The sequence below is a fragment of the Gadus morhua genome, chromosome 11 (assembly GCF_902167405.1).
Source record: "Gadus morhua chromosome 11, gadMor3.0, whole genome shotgun sequence".
NCBI lineage: Eukaryota > Metazoa > Chordata > Actinopteri > Gadiformes > Gadidae > Gadus > Gadus morhua.
In genome coordinates this window covers 1,699,025-1,721,709 of record NC_044058.1, presented here as the reverse complement: position 1 = coordinate 1,721,709, position 22,685 = coordinate 1,699,025, and the positions used below count along the sequence as shown (strand labels likewise).

The following is a 22,685-nucleotide window of genomic DNA, read 5'->3' as shown; positions in this document are numbered from 1 at the left end:
CAAGGCGCAGCCCTGGCGGAGATCAGCACCCACTGAGAACGAAACTGACTGGCTGCCGAGGACACAAACACAACTCTCGCTTTGGAAGTACAGGGATTGGATGGCCCTGAGGATAGACCCCCTGAGGATAGACAGTTTCTCCCGGGGGACCCGGTCATATGCCTTCTCCAGATCCACAAAACACATGTAGACCGGATGGGCATACTCCCAGGCCCCCTCCAGGATCCTTGCGAGAGTGAAGAGCTGGTCCGTAGTTCCACGTCCGGGGCGAAAACCGCATTGTTCCTCTTCAATCTGAGGTACGACGATCGTCCGAACCCTCCTTTCCAGCACCTTGGAGTAGACTTTACCAGGGAGGCTGAGAAGTGTGATACCCCGGTAATTGGCACACACTCTCTGGTCCCCCTTTTTGAACAGGGGAACCACCACCCCGGTTTGCCACTCCTTTGGCACTGTACCCGACTCCCACGCGATGTTGAATAGGCGTGACAACCATGACAGCCCCTCAACACCCAGAGCCTTTAGCATTTCTGGCTGGATCTCATCAATCCCTGGGGCTTTGCCACTGCGGAGATGTTTAACTACCTCAGTGACCTCCACCAGGGAAATTGACGACGAAACACCATCAACCTCGAGCTCTGCCTCCAACATAGAGGGCGTGTTATTCGGATTCAGAAAATAAGAATGTGCTGGGAAAATATGGCAGAAGTTGGGTGCGCTTGTGTAACCAGGGGGTATGTGGGACAGGGAATACTCAAAGCCATTATTTTTTCAACACTTTTTGGACTGAGCATGTTTCTTTTTTTGCTTGCAATTTCTCCACAACATCCACGAGAACACTTGTTCAGAAGGAACAGATGAGGCCGTTGTACATAAACATTGTTGTGCCAGTATGAAGAGATGAGGGTACACATTTTGTGATTGATCTAGTTCACCAGTGGCTCCTCGGATATTTCCAGCGGTGGATCGGTCATGTACCGCTGAACAGAATAAAGTGTTTCCACATGTCAGAAAGAGCTCACTTCCTAGATGCTTCCACAATGATGATAAATCAATACGAACGTAATGACTGTCACAGTATGAGATAGGCTACTACGAACCAAACGCAATGTTGTGCATTAAAGTTTTTATGCTTTGAAGGCGCTACAATTCAGACTCGAAACGAGGCGGTGCCAGTTGTAGTGGCAGTGGCCCTCATTTATCAAACGAGCGTACGACAGAAAACGTAAAATGGACGTACGCTCATTTCAACGTTGAGCTTGGCATTTATCAATTTGAACGTGAGCGCAGGCTGCGATGAAATCTCACGTCAGGTCTGAGCTCGTGTACGCAAGTTTTTTTGGCGCAACATACAGGTATTTCACTGATGAATAGTGCAGCACAAGTAGCTGCATGTTGCACATCTGTATTAATTACTAAATAAATTGGAATTAGCCCAGCCGTTCAAACAATTACAATCAAGTCAGGCCTAATTAAAAACAGTATTGCTATGAAAATAATTTGAATGTGACAGGTGAAATGTTTATTCAGGTGTCTATATAAACCAAATAGGTGGTCGAGTCTCAGCGATGGCAGATCTGGCTCTGTTAGAGGACCTCAACGCACGTCTAAGACGAGAGAGAGTTTTTCGAGACCGCGCCGATTTTTTTATGGAGAGCGATGAATGGCTCTTGAGTCGTTTTCGTCTCCCAAGGCATCTCCCGATGGAGCTATGCAATTCTTTTGGAGCCACAGTTAAGGCGAGAAACTAGGCGATCAAACGCAATACCTGTGCCAGTGCAGGTGTGTTCTACCTTGGGGTTTTTGGCCACCGGGACCTTTCAGCGGGAGATCGGGGACAGGTCTGGTATTTCCCAGCCAAGTATTAGCCGAACCATGCCAGCAGTTTTGGCAGCTATAATGTCCCTCTCCGAACGTTATATTAAATTCCCATATAATAACGATCAGCAAGCTGGAATCAAACAGGATTTTTATGCTATTGCTAGGTTTCCAAATGTGATTGGTGCGGTTGATTGGTATACCCATGTGCGTATGAAGCCACCATCTATTAATGATTACGCGTACATCAACCGCAAAAGCTACCATTCAGTTAATGTTCCGATTATTTGCGATGCCAGAATGTCAATCCTGAACATGGTAGCCCGATGGCCTGGGGGCACGCACGATTCTTTTATTTTCCAAAATAGCAACGTTGTGCATCGTCTACATCAGGGCGCACTACATGGTCAGAGTCATCTCCTCGGTGAGTTACGCTGCAGTCACACTTTTTTTTCTCTTGAAAAACGTCTAAGACATCGCACTAAAAGTTTGATGTGATTCATCTAGGTGACAAAGGCTATGCCCTGAACGACCTACCTAATAACTCCTCTGGCTCATCCGAACACGGATCAGGAGCGCAACTTCAACAGCGCTCACACGCGAACAAGGGCAACAGTGGAGCGATGTATAGGCCAATCATGAGATTATTTGTGCCATTACTTTGTAACACGGAAGCTGTAGATATATATTTTTTAAATAATTTCAAAGGCCTTTTTACCACTTCCATGACTGGTCTGGAGTGCATCGGTGTCTCCTCCGCCACTTATGCCCGAAATGGAGGGAGACCCGATGAGACCAGCCACTCGCTCCTCAAATGCCGTCAGTTCAAGGCTAGGGTCCACCCGGCCTCCTCCCGTTTCTTGCTTGGCCCGCTTCACAGCCGCAACACGTTTTTTGGTGCTGAGCTTCATGTCGGACCATTTTTTCTTCACCTTATTCGGAATAAAATAACTTTAACGCAATGCAAACAATAGCATATATGTGAAATGTTTTAAGCTGGATAACAGAAATTTTACATTTAATTGATTATTTAGCCTAATTAATTTAATTAACAAACCTCTTCCGTAGCCCGATGAACATTGGAAACACTATTCACTGCAACATTTATTTCCTTCCATATAGCATTCTGTTGCTTGCCTTTAATGCCAGCTTTTAGGCTACCAAACAAAACCAGACGGTTCGCATCCACCAGTGACACGAGCGTCCCCATTTCGGTCTTAGAAAAATTCCTCTCTTTTTTTTACCGTTGGACGTTTCTCCATGTCGTAAAAGTTAGGGGCGAGACTTCTGAAGATGTGCTTTTATATGGGCGTGTTACGTTAATTACGATCGATCTAAGCCGCCGTATTTATCAACACCAAGATCCTTCGTACGCTGGGATTGGTGTGATACGAAAGTTTCGTGAATCTCACGTTGGTCCTATCGTAAGATGAATCATGCGTTCAGATTTGCGATAATTTCTACGTTCGTTTGATAAATGAGGGCCAGTGTGTGGCGCTGTCATGCCAAGTTTGTACCGGCTGCCAAATTTGTACCGGGCACCTCAACAGTTGTCCGTTGCCAGGCAACGGACAACTGATTACGTAAGGGTTGTCCGTTGCCGGGCAGGTTTCAAAAAACATTCGCGCTCATGTTGCCAAAGACGAAATAACATAATACAGATAACGGATCGCTAGATAACACTTGTTTTTACTTTATATTTGTATTGTATTTAATTGTTTAATCAAATTTAGCAAGTAAACAGAGTGTTAAAGCAGGTCAAGGATGAAATAGCACAATACAGATAACGGACAAGTGCGAATGAACGAGCTTGAAGGTTCGTGAATGTTCGTGAACCTTTCACGTCATTCGACGCGATCGTCCGTTGCCAGGCAACGGTCGACGCGATCATCTGTTGCCAGGCAGGTTTGGAATGGATTACGTATGGATGACGCGCCCGGTACAAATTTGGCAGCCGGTACAAATTTGGCATGACAGCGCCGCAAACCACTCAGGCGATTCATTCAGAGAAAGAAGCAGTTGCTGTTTCTGACGTCATATCACGTGATTTTTCCGTACCAAAGCAACCTTCGAGGCAGTGGTTTTATGGTTAGTGTAGTTAATGGTATGAAGCACGTATCGAAGCTTCAGTGTTGGACTGCCATCACTATTTGTGTGTGTTACCAGTGTGCTGTGAGTGTGTGTGTGTGTTACCAGTGTGCTGTGAGTGTGAGTGTGTGTTTTTCCAGTGTGCTGTGAGTGAGTGTGTGTGTGTTTCCAGTGTAATGTGAGTATGTGTGGGTGGGACCAGTGTGCTGTGAGTGTGTGTGTGTTTGTAACCAGTGTGCTGTGAGTGCTTGACCAGTGCGCTGTGTGTGTGTGTGTGTTACCAGTGTGCTGTGAGTTTGTGTGTTTGTGTATGCTGTGAGTGTGTGTGTGTTACCAGTGTGCTGTGTGTGTGTTACCAGTGTGCTGTGAGTGTGTGTGTGTTACCAGTGTGCTGTGAGCGTGCATGTGCTACCAGTGTGCTATGAGCGTGTGTTTGTTACAAGTGTGCTGTGAGTGTGTAGCTGTTACCAGTGTGCTGGCGCCCCAGGAATGCCCCCCCCCGGGGCAGGGACCAGCACAGCGTTCCTCTCCTCCGTCAGCCCCACCCACTGCTCCACTAGCCGCGCCTCGCGCTCCATGTCCTCCTCACACTTCTCTGCAGGCACATGGTGGCAGGCTCAGGGACGGTGATGTAAGTTAAGGTAAGGTATGGTATAGTAAAAGTATGGCAATGCAAGGTGAGGTGAGGTGAGGTATGGTAAGTTAAGGTATGGTAAGATAAGGTGAGTTCAGGTGAGGTATGGTAAGTTAAGGTATGGTAAGATAAAGCAAGGTCAGGTGAGGTATGGTGAGTTAGGGTATGGTAAGTTAAGGTCAGTTGGGGTATAGTGAGTTAAGGTATGGTATGATAAAGTAAAGTCAGGGGAGGTATGGTGAGTTAGGGTATGGTAAGCTAAGGTCAGGTGAGGAATGGTAAGTTAAGGTATGGTAAGATAATATAAGATCAGGTGAGGTATGTTGAGTTAGGGTATGTTAAGCTAAGGTCAGGTGAGGTATGGTAAGTTAAGGTATGGTAAGATAATGTAAGGTCTGCTGAGGTATGGTAAGTTAAGGTATGGTAAGATAATGTAAGGTCAGGTTAGGTATGGTAAGGTCACATGAGGCGAGGTCAAATCATTGATCATCATTGAACGAGAGATGAAAAGACAGTTGAGAAGATTCTAAAGTATTTCTCCTCAAGCTGCAGAACTCACCAGGCTTGTTGATTATTCTCTTGATCTGTTCGTCGAGATACTCCCTTCGTTTGATCAGGGCTTCGGACCAACGCTCCCGTACGCAGTTTAGGTCTTCCTCCTGGTATAAGAAAGGCAGTGGTGTGAGGCGAGAGGAGGACACTGCCAACAGCTTATAAGACACAAGCCCAGGGAATACACAGTGGCTATTCCTGAAGTCCCAGTGATGGTCTTGATAACGTTTGAGGTAGAGACAGAGGTCTTTAGGAAACACACAGCTTTACAATAAGGGTGCAATAATAAACCATTCATTAACATCATCTGAAGGTCCAGCGTGTAACTTTGAGGAGACCACTAGTGCTGAGGTTGCAGATTGCACTCACTCCTTTAAAAAAAAAAAGAAAGATCAATAAAATAATTACAAACTGAATGGCAGTGCACACATCACATTTCAGAGGAGTCAATCCCCATGTCATTATGAAGGGCTCAAACTAAGGATAACACAATGATTATCATGGGATTATACACTCATTCATACCATTGCTGCCAGGAACGTTCCACTAGAGGATGCTCTACACACTGTACCTTTAATGCAGGGAGACGCATTAACTAACAGCTAACTAACAGTTAATTAATCTAGGTCTAGTAATCATGTACTAATGGTGTTAATGCTAACTAAGGTAGTGGTGTTGTCAAAATGTTTAGGATTTAGTGTTAATTAATGTGTAATTGTTGTACCCTTATTTAAAAGTGTAACCTGCATTTTTTTGATATTGAAGGATTTATAATCTTTCTGAAAAATATTGTAGAAGGATTATAATAAACTAAAAGACACACACACACACACACACACGCACACGCACACACACACACACACACACACGCACACGCACACACACACAAACATGCTGATAGAGACGCAGAACACAGAAATGTTCTCAAAGCGATCAAAGCCACCCACAATCCTACCTGAATGGTACAATGACCTCTATGAGAGCCTCAAAACACTCCACAGACATACAGCTCAAAACCATCTCAGGCACTGGTACCCACTGGGCATCCACCATGCTAAACAACGTCATGCAGGAGCCATGCATCGGCAATGGGATCGAGGGCGGACATATTGCACTTGGAGCCCATCAATGGCCACAAGCAGGCAGGACTGTTGGTAAGTGAGTGCAGCCCGGCAGACTGGGGGGCACATTGGGATTACCGAATGAATGTTTTGAGTGGGGGCATGTGTGGTTGATAAAAACGCGAGAGACCATCCAGGCATGTCACCCCCCACACACCAAGTCATGCCATTGTCTGGGGTCACGTGAGTACAGCAGGCCGCCCATCATGCCTAAATTGGATCCAACATTGCAGCACGAGGTGTTAGTAGACTGAGTTGATACCTGATAACTATCCATTTCGTCCTCCACCTCTCTCTGGCAAGAGAGAACACACTCAGTCACGTAAAGGAGAACCGGGGAAATAGCTTTGTGAACATCTCCTCTGTCCTGAATACGTAGGTCCATGCTGAGAGCACACACACACTGCAGAGTAACTGATGAGTGAGTATTGACCCTTCCTTCAGCGCTATCAGTAAAACCATCTATGGGGCGCTCATGAGACCCCGGTTGATCACACTGAGCTAGTCCTGTGGCCAAATGTTTTCCCACACTGACAGAACAATGCAGATTTCAGTGGGTTCTTCATTTGTTCCCACTTTGTGGCACTACTTCATACTGACCTGGTAGCTGTCCAGGGGTCTCTGGAGCTTTATGGAGCGGACAGACACGCAGCCAATAGCGACGGACATCACAGCCTCCACCAGCAGAGGCAAGGTACCCGAGTGTTGAACCGGCTTCACACACACCTGGAGCCTCCGAGAATGACCCTGAGCACCATAACACACAGCATTTTCTTTTATCTAGTCACATGCGTACATGAAGACGAACACAGCCTGCAGACACACTCATAAAGCGTTTTTACACTGCCAAATATACCTGTCTTATTTTAAACTTTTTCCAGGCATAGTCCACGAGTTTACACTGACCACACACACTGGTACAATGTTCCCTCTCGAACCCTACACATATTGGGGGTTCCATTTTCATGTAAATGCGATTAATAATAATAATAATAATAATACATTTAATTTAGAGTTGCCTTTCAAGACACCCAAGGTCACCTGATGTCTGATTAGACAGCATCGCGGTACCAGGGGCAGGACTAGGAAAAAGAGCAACACTTTCAACGTTATTTCCCAGACCTGCCGCAGCTGAAAGACTCCCCCGGTGCTGACATCCTTCCCCGGCACCAACTCCACGTGCGAGTACTCCCCCTGCTCGTTGAGCTCCTGGACGGACGCCCACAGCTCAATCCGACGGGACACCTCACTCCACCTAGCAGCACAGCACCCAGGTCACCGCTCTGATGGCTGAGGCGCATCAGCAGGCCGTGCTTGTGTGCGTTCACCGTACCTGTCCCGGAGCGTGCGACTCTTGGCCTGGAGCGCATCCAGCTGCCACGGCGATGGCCCCGTCCCGGCGCAGCGATGACCCCACACCTCGATGGCCAGCGCCCCTTCTGAGATGAACTCCAGGAAGTCATCTGTCACGTGAACCACGTGGTCCTGCACAGAGAGGAGATAGAGAGGTTCCATTTGGATATTGAGCCGTAATATCACTAAACACTGGCAAACTGTGTACAAGTAACCATTTAAAACAAGCAACAGCAATGCCTCTGGTGTGACACTGGATACTACAACTGTTCAGGGGTCTCGGTTTAGTATCTGTACTAAAGTCAGTTTGCTGATGTCCTCGTGGCTTTATTTTGGGCGTTACCATACTCAGTAATGCTTTTAAATGTAAAAAGGGCTCCCTTCACCTTGTGTCTCCTATGGGGACGGTCCTCTGGCTCACCTTGCTGTGGTCGAAGCGGACAGTGAACTGGGCCTCGGGGGAGTGTGTGGGGGCGTCCGGGCTGACCATGGGAGGAGCCACCGTGGGCTCGGCCTGGTCCCAGAACGTGTACTGGCAGAAGACGAAGTTGGACAGGTTGAGGGGCAGCCCCGAGGCCTCCTTGATGTGGACCTGCAGAGTGGAGGGGGGGGCAGGGAGAGGGCAGCAGGGTTCTGGATGTTAACACGTGACTAGGTCTTCACAAAGAGGTTAACTGGCATGGGAGAGTCAGCGCCTGTTTCTAAGCAAGAGTTCTGATGTCGAGTAAACCGTGGAAATGTAATGTCACCGTTCTGTGACAGACAGCTCAACACTCAATTGACCTAAACATTGAAATCATAAGCCCATTTTTAATTTAGCATTCACCCAGTATTCAATGTAGCAGTTTATTGCATTGCATATTAAATCCATGGCATTAAGCGGAAGGTAGGGGTTAGGGCATGTTGCTCCAGGCCTAATGGTGACCGTAGACATAGAGGGATGTCCCAGGACCCTGGGCTGTAACCCACTAGACTAGAACATCCAAAGCTGCTCTTTACCCTGCAGGTGAGCCTCCTGGCCATCAGGACAACCTCCCCGTGGCCGTCCATCACCTCGTAACAGCCACTCTCGCTGGAATTTTCTGAGGAGTCATCGCCCCACGCAAGCCGCTCGGGCAGCGGGCCGCACACGCGCATCAGCTCCACATGCAGTCTGCCCGCCACCTGCAGGTGGGGTCGGGGAAGAGCTCACTGCAACACACCGTTGACTGTGGAGATAGGTCTGTATTAAATAGCCTACTGATTCATTTACAGAGAAGGTGTTTAATAATTATCCTTAGAATATTTATGTTTCCTCCTATATTTATCAAATATATCTGCTGTCTTGCACTCTTTTTTCTTAATCATTGGTTCACGCAGTAGAGCTTCCAAACTGCAGTAGCATTTACGTTCCTGGCAAAGGTGGAGTCAACAGATTATGAAATTGCAGGGGAATTTACTGTGCAGGAGCCGCTGTGGAGCATTTAAATCTGCGTTAGGTTATTGAATGCTCATACCTCCCCCTGCTGGCTGATGATGGGTACTGCATGTGGTTAGGTTAGTGAATGCTTATACTTCCCCCTGCTGGCTGATGATGGGTACTGCATACGGTTAGGTTAGTGAATGCTCATACATCCGCCTGCTGCCTGATGATGGGTACTGCATACTGATAGGTTAGTGAATGCGCATACCTCCCCCTGCTGGCTGATGATGGGTACTGCATACTGCAGCTTGACATCGTGGTAAAGGCACTCCAGGAATATGTTGGCTACTCCGATCAGGTTGTGGTTCTCCTGCGCCTCATAGAATGGGTCCAAGTGCTTGCTGTTCGCCTTGTAACACTGACCGAAACAATAAAGTTACATGAGACAATATGCTGTCTGGATTAGAAGCCCAAGGGCCCCTAGGTACTAGCAAACAACATATGGCACTTGAAAAACCTTTGTAGTAATGTAGGAATCCTCTAAATAGCATAGGCATAGTTATGGACCAGGAGCTATCATTAAATAGTGAAGCCCTTCACCGCTGCCCAGATATTGTTGTTGATAGGCTGTATAAGAAGGGTTGGTTCGCACGTTCGATCTCCGGCCCAGATAGGCAAGTTCTCCACCACAAATTTGGGTCAAGGTTTACAATAATGCTTCTCTGAAAGTGATATTTATAGCAGCATAGTGCTGTTGTGGTGGTGTAAAAATGTAATCCTACATCTAAATAGCAGCTTATGCAGTTGAACATTTTTGTTAGAAAAATGTGGATATTCAACATACATTCACGACCGGGTCAGAATTAGCGATGGGATTTGGGGAACTAGTAGGAGCGGTACGAGTACCGTGTGTCTAGTGGAGTAAACCTGCCCAGGAGACAGCAGCACTCATTGGTTGGTCAATGTTTCTACACAGAAGGTGAATTACAATGTAGCCTACTCTGCCACTAATAAAACGCAGTGCAGGTTATAATCAACAGGAACTGCTCTAACTTCCTTTAGGTTAATATCCCGGGACACTTCCCACCACCTACTCCACCTGTCCCCTCTCACCTTCTCCAGACTGGTGCTCCTGCCCTCCCTCAACTCCTCGCACAGCTCATCAATACCTCATTGACGACTGCTTGTTTCCCATACTATTAAATAGAGAAAGTGAACCTTCTTTCAAAGAAGTACACACAACCTGTCTCTCTTCTACCATTTATTTTCAAAACACTTGAATACCCTTTCTCAAGCAAACTCTACCTACACCAGAACAACCTTCTCGACCCTAACCAGTCCAGATTCAACCACTCAAATGAGACTGCCTGTCCTTACTTGCTCACAGAGTAACTTCCAATGGCTAGAATAGTATCCATCTCCTCCTCTGTAATTCTGCTGGACCTTTCAGCAGCCTCGACACAATGAACCAACAGATCCAGATGGGTGTGATACTGGATGACTATCTTCTTTTGCTGCCGACATCCTTGGGAAAACTCGCTCTTACAGAAATATACTCCACAACATCAGGATGATGTGTTCCATCCTCACCAAGAAACCGTGCAGGTTTTGGTCTAGACTGCGACCTCCTTGTGGCTGGTCTGCCTGCATGTGCTATTCGACCTCTGCAACTCATCCAGACTGCAGCAGCCCGGCTGGTCTTCAACCAACAGAGCTTATCCCAGCAGCCAGACCAATGGCAACCCTGCCTTAGCTGAATCTCTGAAGCTAAGCAGGTGTGGGCTTGGTTAGTACTGGATGGGAGACCAACTGGGAACACTGAGTTGCTGCTGGAAGTGGTGTCGGGTGTTGGCCAGTAGGTAGCACTCTTCCCTCTGGCCAAAAACATCAATCCCGATGCCCCAGTGCAGTGACGGGGACACTGTGCTGTGGAAGGTGCCGTCCAAGGACGTAAAACCGGGTCCTGACTCACTGAGGTCATAAAAGATCCCAGGGCACTTATCGCAACGAGTAGGGGTTTCCCCGGTGTCCTGGCTAAAACTGCCCAACCAGGCTCTTTCAATCTGGCCCCCTAATCATCCCCCTGTATAATTGGCTTATTCATTAATTCCCTCACCCTCCACCTCGAGCTGGTGTGTGGTGAGCGTTCTGGGGCTGATTGGCTGCCGTGCATCACCCAAGAGGGTGCTACACACTGGTGGTGGTTAGTGAGGTTCCCCCCCCCATCACTGTTAGCGCTTTGAGTTTCCAGAAAAAAAGCGCTACATAAATTCAATTAATTATTATTACTATTATTATTATCCCACACTATACCAATCCTCCACACCCTGGACTGGCTAACAGTGGCTGCTCAAATCAGATTCAAGACACTGGCTCCTGCCAATCCTAAATCCAGGTACATGGTCCACCATTCACCTCAGCCCGTCCACTACGCTTTCTTACACAGCATTGCTCTGTTTCATGTCCCCTCCAGATAAAGTGTCATTCCTGTGAAGAAACCCTCCTCCTCTGCCTGGCTCACCATCTCCTCCTCTGTGCCTTCCTTCCAGTCTCTGTAGTGGTCCCTCATGTCCACCAGCTTGTTCTCCAACCTCTCGATGGCCCACACCTGTGTTCCTTTTCCTTTCCTCCGCACCTGAATGGCTGGTTCGCTCACGATGGCTCCACGCTGCAGAGGGTCAGGGGTCAACAGTCAGTGGTGGCCCATGCCCCAGGGCCATCCACTCGTGATGCAACTCACTGTCCCGACTTGGCCAATGCTAAGAGTATACAATTATAAAATATTATGCATGAAATCAAAACCCTCCAGTGTTCTTTATTTGGACACGGCACAAAATGCCACAGTATGGTGATGAAAGATGGGAATAACATCACTCCGTGATTAGTCTGGGTGTATAAATTGGAAAAAATCTCCACATTGGCCCAGTGGCCAAAAAAGGCAGCATTGAAACTTGAATGGTGATGCTGTTGCACATGGTTAACATGTTGTGTACATTTTGTGTTTTTGAGAACACTTTAGTTATAATTATTCAGATCAAATAATACCATAGAAGTTTCAATACAAACTCTTAGAAAACATTGGTTTCATTCAGTATCATATAGTTAATAAACCAAAGACCATCTAACTATCCATCATTTTTACAATTTACCATTTATTAAAAGCTGTTGCCACTAATGTATTTATTTAACAACTCCTGGTGAACAATGGCAGTTATTCTGATTCAAAGGGTTAATATAGGTGAACCCTCAGCTCGTGTTTCAGTGAGAATTTGAGAATCCTTCAGTAATTTTAATGCATCTGAGAGTACCCATTAATACAATACCGACATAGTTATTCAAATTAATTCATAAATTCACAAACTGCTGATATATTTGTTTAGGGTCCAACCACCCATACACACTTGTCATCAATAATCAACGGGTATTCAAAGTATTCCCCTCTGACTGTTTTCTACATAAAATGTCTGTCTGTGTGTCTGCGTGTGTGTGTGTGTGTGTGTGTGTGTGTGTGTGTGTGTGTGTGTGTGTGTGTGTGTGTGTGTGTGTGTGTGTGTGTGTGTGTGTGTGTGTCTGGAGGCCTGACCTTGCGGTTAGCACTGAGGTTGGCTGCGGGGATCTGGAGGGTGACCTGGTAGTCTGTCAGTTTGTTCATCTCCTCTGCCAGAAAGTTGGCTTCTCGCACCAAAGTGTTTGCTTTCACTACCTGCTCCCTTAGCCGGGAGAGGCTCTGTCGGAACAACTCGTCCCTGACAGAGATACATATGAACACAGGCACAAGCACAAGCACAAGCACACACACACACACACACACACACACACACACACACACACACACACACACACACACACACACACACACACACACACAGCCAAAAACAAAGAGACAGTTATCCATGATAATTAAAAACAAGTAAGGAAAATTGCAAGATTAAAAATGGTGTGATGATATATATTTGTGTACACGGTGTACTGTCTTTGATGTTCGAAAGTTTAACTTCATGTTTCCATGTGTTTGGTTTGGGGGTGTCAGTGTGTCCCACCTGTCGTCGGTCCACAGACGTGGCTTGTTGTGGGGGCTGTGCGTGGTGAAGGCCAGGTGCTCGCTGTTGCTGCGCTGGTGGTGCTGCTTTGTCTTCTCGGGCGAGAGTTGTTGCCGTAGCGACTCCAGCTCCCTCTCGTACATTCTCCTCTGCTCCTCCAGGGCAGTCCGCCTCTCCTCCAGATACTGCTTCTCCAGCACCTGCACCACATTCTGCATGGGGTCTGCAGAGCATCGTCTTCCTCATCATCATCTTCACAGCAATCATCTTCCTCATCATCATCTTCTAAACATGTGTTTTCTGTCAATGGTTGCATTCTGCTCCAATTGAAATCCGGTTGTGATCAACATAGTACACATCTAAAAAAGTATGGCTGAACAGATGAGGTCCTGCGTAAGTGGCTGACCGAAGCCATCCCTGGAAATACATTGGCACAGCAGCAGTACGAGCAGAATCGGGGATGTAGGCCTAAAGACCATCTAGGTTGGAATAAACCCACAGGATGCTGCACTAATTAGGGGTCCTACGAAATCCGTAGGAACCCTGTTGTAATCGTTAGTATTATTATTATTATTAGGGGTCCTACGGAATCCGAAGTAAAATTGTGGGTGCAGTAAAATTGTAATCATAAGTATTATTATTATTCATATTATTGTTTCTTTAACGTTTTTTTCCCCCCAAATTCTGTAAAAGTCATACTGCAGCCTATACCGTGAGTCGAAAACTCTTAAAATGTTCAGGTATGATTACCAATATACCCCACTACCCATAAACCCAAATTTGTGGTACTGCACCCAAAGGTGGCGCTATTGTAAAAAATCATGAATTAGTCTTATTTCTCCTCACCTGATTGACCTGGACTCAAAATTATTTTACAATATTAATCTCTAGAATCAGATGCATCTTTTTCACCCTGGTCGTCTGCTCTAAAAAAAAAAAATCATAGAAAAGCCAAACGTCCACAGTCTCAAACCATTTTGCCTATATTACAATTTTGTTATTGTATAACTACCTTACGACTATCATTAGGTGGATACCTTTAACAGTGCAAGTTTTCAGATCTTTACTCTTTTAAGAAAGCCCTTTCTCGTGAAATGTGTGGTTGAAGTTTTCTTGATGTGTGCTTATCAATAGACATTTTCACTATGTGAATGAGGCTTCCTACAGTTCAGAAAAATGTCAGTGGCTCAATGTGGTAATGCCTTGTATTGGTGATCCTTAAGTTGAGAGTTCGAATCCTGATTAGAGCATTATGAACAAGCTGAACATTACTAAAGTCACGTTTCCATCTAAAAGCTGGTGCGAATCTTTAGAAAGTTCGCAAAATTTGAATTAGGTGCGTTTCCATCAAGTGGTTGGAGCGAAAAACTACACACATTCCAGGGCTTGTCGTATCCGTTTGATAAAAAAGCTCTCTTAGGTCCTGATATATAGTGGAATTGTGTTGTTTTCCATCTAAAATAGCTGTAATGTTTTTTTCTTCTTCGATGAGAGCAAGGAAAAGTTTTACCTTTTCAGCGGTCCACAAGTATCTATTATTCACATTAGCCATCTGTTCCATGGACGTATTTAAAGGATACATTGTACATATTTATGATTCAAAATTCGTCGCAGCCTTTTGTATCACTGATACTCCAGGGTATAACATATAACTGCGTTTTCTGATTACAGTTTAATGCATTTTCCACAATGTACCAGCTCTCGTTTTGAAGGCTGAACAGACAATTTGACTGGAATTACTTAGTAGGTGTCCATATATCAGGGATTAATGGACACGGTATAATTAAAGGATATGCAAACATAGACATCCTATATATGATATAGGATGTCTATGTATACAAACGCTTAAAAAATATATATATATATTGACACTACAAGTTGATGTCGGCAGGGTTGCTATGGCCGGTCGTTATGCGACCGGCCATATATTTCTACCGTTAGTGTTCTTGCCTACAAATGTTTAATTTCCCCAGAATTTGAAAGATTCTTCAGGTATATGCTTTTAAGAGAGCTCTAAATTCACTTGAGAAATGTGTGCTTTGAGTTTTCTGGCTGTTGTGTGCTTATCAATAGACATTTTGACCATGTGAATGAAAATGCAGTTCAGGTTTATAAGTGGCTCAATGGGATAATGCCTTGTACAGGTGATCCTTAGGTTGAGAGTTCGAATCCCGATTAGAGTATTATGAACAAGCTGAACATGACATTCGGCCATTGCTCTGCAGCTCACCTGAAAGCCGAGGCACAGTATTGCATTAAGTGGAACATCGTTCCTTCATAATTATATGTCATATTTATATATCTTCCATTAGTGTGTCCTTGACTTGTAATTTTGCTCGGACCCCGTTAATCACTGCTTGACTTTTATGCTCCAAAAGTTATTAGTAATTTGTAATGGAATCAGAAGATGGGCAAGAGTAACACATAGGTGGCGCTAAAACAAGGCCTTGAAGTTCAGGAATTCAACAGACTGCCATTACCACTAGGAAGGTGCAATATGCATGAAACTTGTTATAATTGCACCATTCGTCATGATGACCAACTTTCAAATCGCAACTCATACGGTCAGACCCTTTGAATATAGTGCAGTGACCACAACTTGACCAAACACCCATACATTAACTGCTTTGTTGCCGAAAATGGTAAAAGCTGCAAACTCTGCTAGGTGTACTAGGTGACTGTGGGACCATGTATTAAATTCAAAGCAATAAGGCGAAAGACGGCAGAGATATACATACACAAAACAACAAAAAAACATTAGCTTGAAGTTCTCCCTTCTGAACCACAGCCTTTATACTATAGAGCTCGTAAGTCCGCCCCTTCCGGTAGACCCCCATGGGACCTATGAGATCGTAAAATATGAATGGCTTTCAATGGAGATAAGTAATTATTTTCTGTTCCCAGTCTTTATATGCCCTGGATTACACATATGTTGTTTGTGGATTGAAATGATAATTTTTCATTTGTCCGTTTATTGTGCAATTGTTTAGTTAAAGGCTGTAGAGAAAACACAATGAGAAAGACTACACGTCTCGTATGTGACGTCACGCTCCCTGCAACTGGCGTGGACAAGACCGACAATCTCCCCATCAGCATAACTGAAAATCTACACATGCCCCGACTCATAATGTTTTTCACCTCTGTTATCCTCCCCTTGGAAAAAAGCGGTGAAGTAGAGCAGAGAGATCGCCATGTCTGTACCAGAGTGGTGGCGACGTATATCATTCGCGTCGAGAGCAGCGAAGAGCTGTAGTTCACAAAGCGCCCTCACACAAAACCTAACAATATCAGAGCCCGTCTACGAAGAGCCTGTGCACTTCCTATACGCCCCATTGTACCGATCTTGGTTGTAGTTCCATTAGACTTCCACTGGGTGTGATCGCGGGCGAGTCCAGAATGAATGGGCGTCTATGGGGCTAGACGGCTAAATATGTCTCTTTCACCTGCTTGTCGTTGAAATATCGCAAATTTGATCGTAGATTCAATATAGTTATATAAGTATATAACTATATATATATATAAGTTCAATATAGATTATAGTTCAAAAGTCGAATGATTGAGTACTTATGTCCTTTCGATTTCTTACAGTTTGGGCCGTTGTTGGCCGTACACGCTAGCATTCTGCTAATGAATGCTGATTGGTCAGGGATGGACTTGCGACGGATTATGACCAGAGACCCCTCTTGACGGCATCTGAAGCTGAAGCACGATCAGAAACATTCCATCGAAGTTAATTTTTTGCGTACTGTATTTATATTTTCCTGCAGGCCCTTTATTTTTTATATAGTTACGTATGATGAAAGTACATGGGCATAATGGAATTTCTTCCATTTCTTGTGTTCAATGTTCAATGTGTTATATAGGCTACATGGTAGGTACGGTATGACCACCTTAAAAAATACAGTAAATGTCCCGCTCAATATAATTTAATCTCTCATTGTCTATTTTTCGAAAATAAATATAGTTTAAAAAATAAATGCCTCGTAAATGTGCAATGATAAACTGCCCTAACAGTGGAAACGGATTGTCCGTCTTTTCGTTTCCCAAGGACAGAAAAGGGTAACGTTCTTGCTTGCTCCTGTATGAATGGTCCTAGGCTACCTGAGGCTGCACCTGGTAGGGAAAGTTGCGCTGGAGCCCGGGTAAAATCGCGAGTGTCGAGTGTCGAGACTCAAGCACTTAAACTACCTTAACCGATTGTTCCATACAAATTGTTTGTTAACGATTTAACAACTTCAACATCTGCTATTACTGTAGTTCTTTTTTTGTAGGACTTAATTGGGCTAATGACCTTGCACAGAGCGAAAACCATCTACACCACTGGTCATTTATTGCTATGCATTCACTGATCTTTACAGATGGGTTTGTTTTAAGCCATTGAATATAATTGCTCTGCCCTGCAACACATTATAAGCTACGCATGTTTGTTAAATGAGAAATATGGTCTGGGTCACATTGAAACAGTAACAGTTGTATAACAGTATTTATACAAACATTATACCAACATTGCAACAGGCAAGTTTATTCAAACATCACAATAACAAGAACACAATAAGAACAGTAACTAATAGTAAATAATAAAAAAAAAAGATAAATGATTTAACAACACTGAACATACAGAACAAAGGCAGGGAAAAAGGACAGAGGAAGAAGACTTGTCCGTTGTCACAGCATCAATGTCCAACTGTAGAGATCAAGAAAGGAAGAGGCATGAGGAGGAGTACAACAGAACACTGCTCTCTAGGAAATTGTTTACTGATGTAAACTTAGTTGATGCAGTCTTAAAATTATGATTCTAATCCAGGTTTCTAATTCAGGAGAAAGAAATGGCTCATAATCATTACTAAAAAAAAAGCTTTATCATCGGCACTAGTGAGGATTAAAAAAAAACACTCTGTAAGTTACATACATAATGTAAAACATTCGCGCATTAGCTCACTAAAACTCTGTAACTAGTAAGCAAGAAAAAGCCTTACCTCCAACAGCTGGTATTATCGTTGCGGGAAATGCGGAAGTGCTTCAGAAACTGCCGTAAAGCAGTACCTCTGACAGTATCACAATGTGTGACGTCATCGTATTTTTTAGAACTTTTAGAACAGATACGTGACCTTAAAAAATGCAATATTTATTTTAGAACACTAGAGTTTATTATTTTAGCCACACCTTTTGAACGCAACTTTCAAATTACTTGACAAAAAATTACATCGTGAGAAAAGTGGATTCTGAGGATAAAACCCCATAGGCTCCCATTCATTCTGGACTCGCCTACGAGCGCCCCGCGTGGACAGAGATTATTACTGCAACCATTCCAGAAAACCGGAACTAACCAGCGAGTGCCCATTCTGCTCATATTAGACATTCTCTGACATTATCAAACTTGTTCGCGAATTCTTCTTGTTTTCTTTGCATGGAAAATTATAATTTAAATCCACAAACAACATATGTGTAATCCAGGGCATATAAAGACTGGGAAAATAATTACTTTGTCTCCATTGAAACCCATTCTAATTTTCCTAGCTCAGAGGTCCCATGGGGATCTCCCGGAAGGGGCAGACTTACGAGCTCTATGCAGGCTTGGCTTGGTACACACGTAATTTCGCTAACATCCGTTTGACAGTTGATTTTGACACAAAGAGGTACACACGTAATTTCGCTAACATCCGTTTGACAGTGGATTTTGACACAGTATGCTTTAGAAACATGGTTGGTGATTAAAGCATACCAATGCCATATTACCATACCGACCAAGCTCAACATACCTCCACGTACGGAAGTCTTCTATTTCTCAAGTCCTTGTGTCATTGTGTACGGATAAGACAGTCAAATTGCTTAGTCATGTTGTCAATATAACAGTGTACTCTGGAGGGATGCTCCGATGTTAACTATGGCAAAAGTTTTAAAGACAATTATTTTAAATTGTAAGTTACTTCTTAGTGTATGTAGATAGATAGATCCTTTAATAATCCTTTACAGGAAATTACAGTGTCACAGACAACACTGATGTTAGGCTGATATGCAAACTGTAAAGGGTCTATTTGAGTAGATACACTAGTGCAGAGGGAGGAGAGGACAAGTCTCTCAAATGTCTTCATGATATGTGAAGTGAGCACTACTGGTCTGTAGTCATTGTGGTGCGTGGGATGGGTTTTCTTTGGGACAGGTACCAGGCAAGATATTTTCCACAGCCTTGGGACCTTCTGTAGGCGCAAGCTCAGGTTGAACAGGTGTGCAAGAATACCACACAACTCTGAAGAGCAAGTCTTCAGCAGCCTTGGGCTGATGTCATCGGGCCCCACTGCTTTCCCTGGCTTCAGCCTGTACAGCCTCATCTTAACCTGGGCAGTATGGAGAGTCATAGGTGGGGTTGCTGGTGGAGTAGGAGGTGAGAAGAGGGGACTCTGTGCAGGTGACATCTCAGGAGTGTTGGAGAGAGGGAGAGGAGGTGGTGAGGAAGCAGCATTGGTCAGCAGAACAGGTAGGGGCGGTTGGGGTGGTGTGGGGCAGTCAAATCTGTTGAAAAATCTGTTCAGATCATCGGCCAGACTCAGTTCACCATCAGGCAGTGTACTGCCCTTTTGCTTCATGCCTGTGATCTTTCGCATTCCAGCCCATACCTGCTTCACTCCATCCTGCTGCAACTGTTGTTCCAGTTTGAGCCGATATGCTTCTTTCCCCTCCTTAATCCTCACCTTCAGTTTCTTTTGTTCTTTTGTTCTTTGATTTTATTCCTGTCGCCCTCCCTGAAAGCCTTTTTCTTCTCATTCACTAAGGCCTTTCAGGCTGCTGGTTATCCATGGTTTGTTGTTTGGGAAGCAATTACCCTGGATGGCATGATGTCATCATACCAGAAATTGATGTAATGGGTAATGCATTCTGTTAGGCCGTCGATGTCTTCCCCATAGTCCTCACAGAACACATCCCATCTGTTGTCTCAAAACAGCACCTCAGGGCTTCATCAGCCTCAGGTTCCCCGATGTCTCCTCTGTAAGAGTTCCTTCGGTATGTCATGTCGAATCCCGAAAATTGAGCCATGTACCAGGCTTATCAGTTCCTGATGGGTGTATACCACGGCAGTTTGCTCCGTCCGTCTGGCCGATATTAGGCAAATATTTCCACTCCCGTTCCAGATAGTATGGTTAAGTCTTGGTTAAGAACTTAACAACACGCAAAAGTTGTAGCTAACACACTTATAGGAAGTCTAGAAAAATAAAACAATTCTACAAGTACGGAACACTGAAAGCTGTTCCGATCGGAAGGCATTTGCGCACGGATCAGCAAGGCGGAAAATTTGTGCCAAAAGTCACGTGACAAACCAATGTCCTGTGATTCACACTACACAACAACAGGTGGCGTTGTTTAGCACTTTTACCGCGCCATTCTAGGGCCAGTTAGTGGCCTTGGCTTTCCATAGAATCCACACATGGTTGGCCGGCATCAAATAAAGATTTTGGGGAGAAAAAAAGATCGTCCACGCGCAGCTTTCAGTGTTCCGTACTTGTAGATTGGTTTTGTGTACTTGAAGGATTTTTTTTTGTACTTTGTGTAAAACATACTGTATTTGTTTCTGAAGCAAAATGCATTAGTTTGTGAATGATGTTTTGTATTTGCAAACCACACTGAGCGTGTGTGTGAATCATTGTGCGTGAGTAAAACACGTTTTGTGTGCGTGTGAATCGTTATTATGCGTGAGCTTAACACGTTTTGCGTGTGTGCCGGTTTTTGGCATGATTCTAACTCCATAGTGCTCTGCCAACATCGTTAACGTGCATCTTGCAAGATTCGTCTAAAGGTACGAACACACCAAACGCGTACCCGCGTAAGATTTACACGCGTAACGCAGCTAAAATGTTGCTTGACCATTTTGTGTCAAAAATTGTCCTACGTACGCAGCTACGCGCCTGTGGCTGCGCTGGATTTAGGAGTCCGAGGAAGGAAACCCAAACGCCGCCGTGTTTGGGTGCATGATAGAACTTGGATCGGGTTAGACTAAATAATCTCGGATATAAATAACAATAATCGGGTTAAATAACTTCACATGGTGTGTCTGGTGTGTTTCCAGCATTCGTAGTGTTGATCAGCAGAGAAATAGTCCGCCAAGACGTTGAGGTTGCTTAGCAACCAGAGACTGTCCATGCAAGTGAACGGAGCGTTCACTCTTCGTCATAACTATCAAACCAAACATCTTTCACATTCACCGAGCGAACATTATGAAAGTAAAATGCACATTTCTCGCTAAAAATGTTTCCATAAACGCATTTAATGGCGTAACTATGTTACTATTTCCACCCAGAATAAAGAAAGATGTCGGCCGTATGCTTCTTACGACTTCATCGTCATTGTTCTCAGACACGCCCTCTGTTCGCTGATTGGTGGCCGCTGTGGCGGCACCAGAAAACCAAATTACATACAGCAGGTCCAGACCTAGCCTGGCTCCGCCCGCCTAAGTACTTCCGCTCAATTTGAATTTCCCTTCAGTACTAGGTCTGGACCTGCTGTATGTAATTCGGTTTTCTTGTGCCGCCACAGCGGCCACCAATCAGCGAACAGAGGGCGTGTCTGAGAACAATGACGATGAAGTCGTACGCCAGTTTGAGTTGTTGTTGTAGGTCGGTAGTTGATTTACAATGTGCAATTTTTCCCTGATAAATGAAATTCGACGAACAAAACCTGCAGCTGTCGTTGACGGACATTTTCGTGCAGACGCGCAAGCTGTTAGGTTTGTGTACAACCTGCGCGTGATTCCCGGCGCATGACATACGTCACAACCAAACGTTAGCGATTGGTTATGGCAGATCCAGAGTGGCACTGGGCAGATCCAATCATTTTAGACTTCAACAGACACCCGCCTTCAAGTGAGTTAACGTTTGTCAATTGATTAGGTCCAGACTCTCTGTACAAATGAAATGAAATGAAGTGAAGTACGAGAGTCTGGTAGAACCAGGCTAGTCCAGACCTAGTACTGAAGGGAAATTCAAATTGAGCGGAAGTACTTAGGCGGGCGGAGCCAGGCTAAGGTTGCGAAGCAACGTTGGTTGAACTATTCAAGATGGCTGCGCCCAGTGTGACTTGAAGCATGAACTGTTTTCATAGTGCTTGGACCGCTTTGGTGGTTTATATGGCCATTTCAATCACTCGTATTACTGCAATACCTTACTGCGTCCGTATCTCTGCCTATGGCCTATAGCCTCCCTATTTTGGAGCGCCTGGTACTCTGCCAATGCTACCGCGACAACAGCTTCGACCGAGCAAAATAATAAGCTTGGAGTGTGGGCATGGCGTCAGATCCGAGATCCGAGTCGGTTCGCAACGCACCAGCAACGTATCTGACATGCTAATAGCCAATCATGTAACAGTATCAAGTTTGGTTGCGCCATCTCATTGTCTCGTGTTCACAGAAACAGCGTGCTGTGGGATGTGAAAGATGAGTACCGCAACGAGCGAGGAAATAGTCGATAAAAATGGAAATGTCAGCTCACCAGTATGGCAGTTCTTTTGGATTTTCCAAGTCAGACCGTAGTCAGACTAATGTGGTCTGTAAATTATGCAACACCATAGTCCCCGGCAAGACTGGGAGCACAACAAACGTATTTAACCACCGTAGCCGCTCTCACCCTTTGGAGCACAGCCGTATCAAAAAACGGCCAACAACATCTGCAAATGCAATGCCGCAAACGCAG

General features: G+C 44.8%; 1 protein-coding gene across 6 annotated transcripts in view; it reads right to left on the bottom strand.

The window, feature by feature from the left end:
• kif13a (kinesin family member 13A) overlaps positions 1-22,685 on the bottom strand; it is a 144,702-nt gene that overhangs the window by 14,170 nt on the left and 107,847 nt on the right. For 4 of the 6 annotated variants that reach the window (XR_003978465.1, XM_030369953.1, XM_030369954.1 and 1 more), the window contains exons 17-28: positions 13,009-13,231; positions 12,552-12,714; positions 11,490-11,636; positions 9,237-9,386; positions 8,566-8,730; positions 7,988-8,158; positions 7,547-7,698; positions 7,336-7,468; positions 6,814-6,960; positions 6,476-6,508; positions 5,100-5,199; positions 4,375-4,501 (exon numbers count right to left, since the gene is read on the bottom strand). Coding sequence is in view for 5 of the 6 variants with exons in the window: in XM_030369953.1 (XP_030225813.1) it covers positions 4,375-4,501; positions 5,100-5,199; positions 6,476-6,508; positions 6,814-6,960; positions 7,336-7,468; positions 7,547-7,698; positions 7,988-8,158; positions 8,566-8,730; positions 9,237-9,386; positions 11,490-11,636; positions 12,552-12,714; positions 13,009-13,231 (1,711 nt within the window). In the remaining variant the exon portion in view is untranslated. The remainder of the gene's footprint in view (positions 1-4,374; positions 4,502-5,099; positions 5,200-6,475; positions 6,509-6,813; positions 6,961-7,335; positions 7,469-7,546; positions 7,699-7,987; positions 8,159-8,565; positions 8,731-9,236; positions 9,387-11,489; positions 11,637-12,551; positions 12,715-13,008; positions 13,232-22,685) is intronic. The other 2 variants (XM_030369955.1, XM_030369957.1) reach the window with 1 other exon arrangement.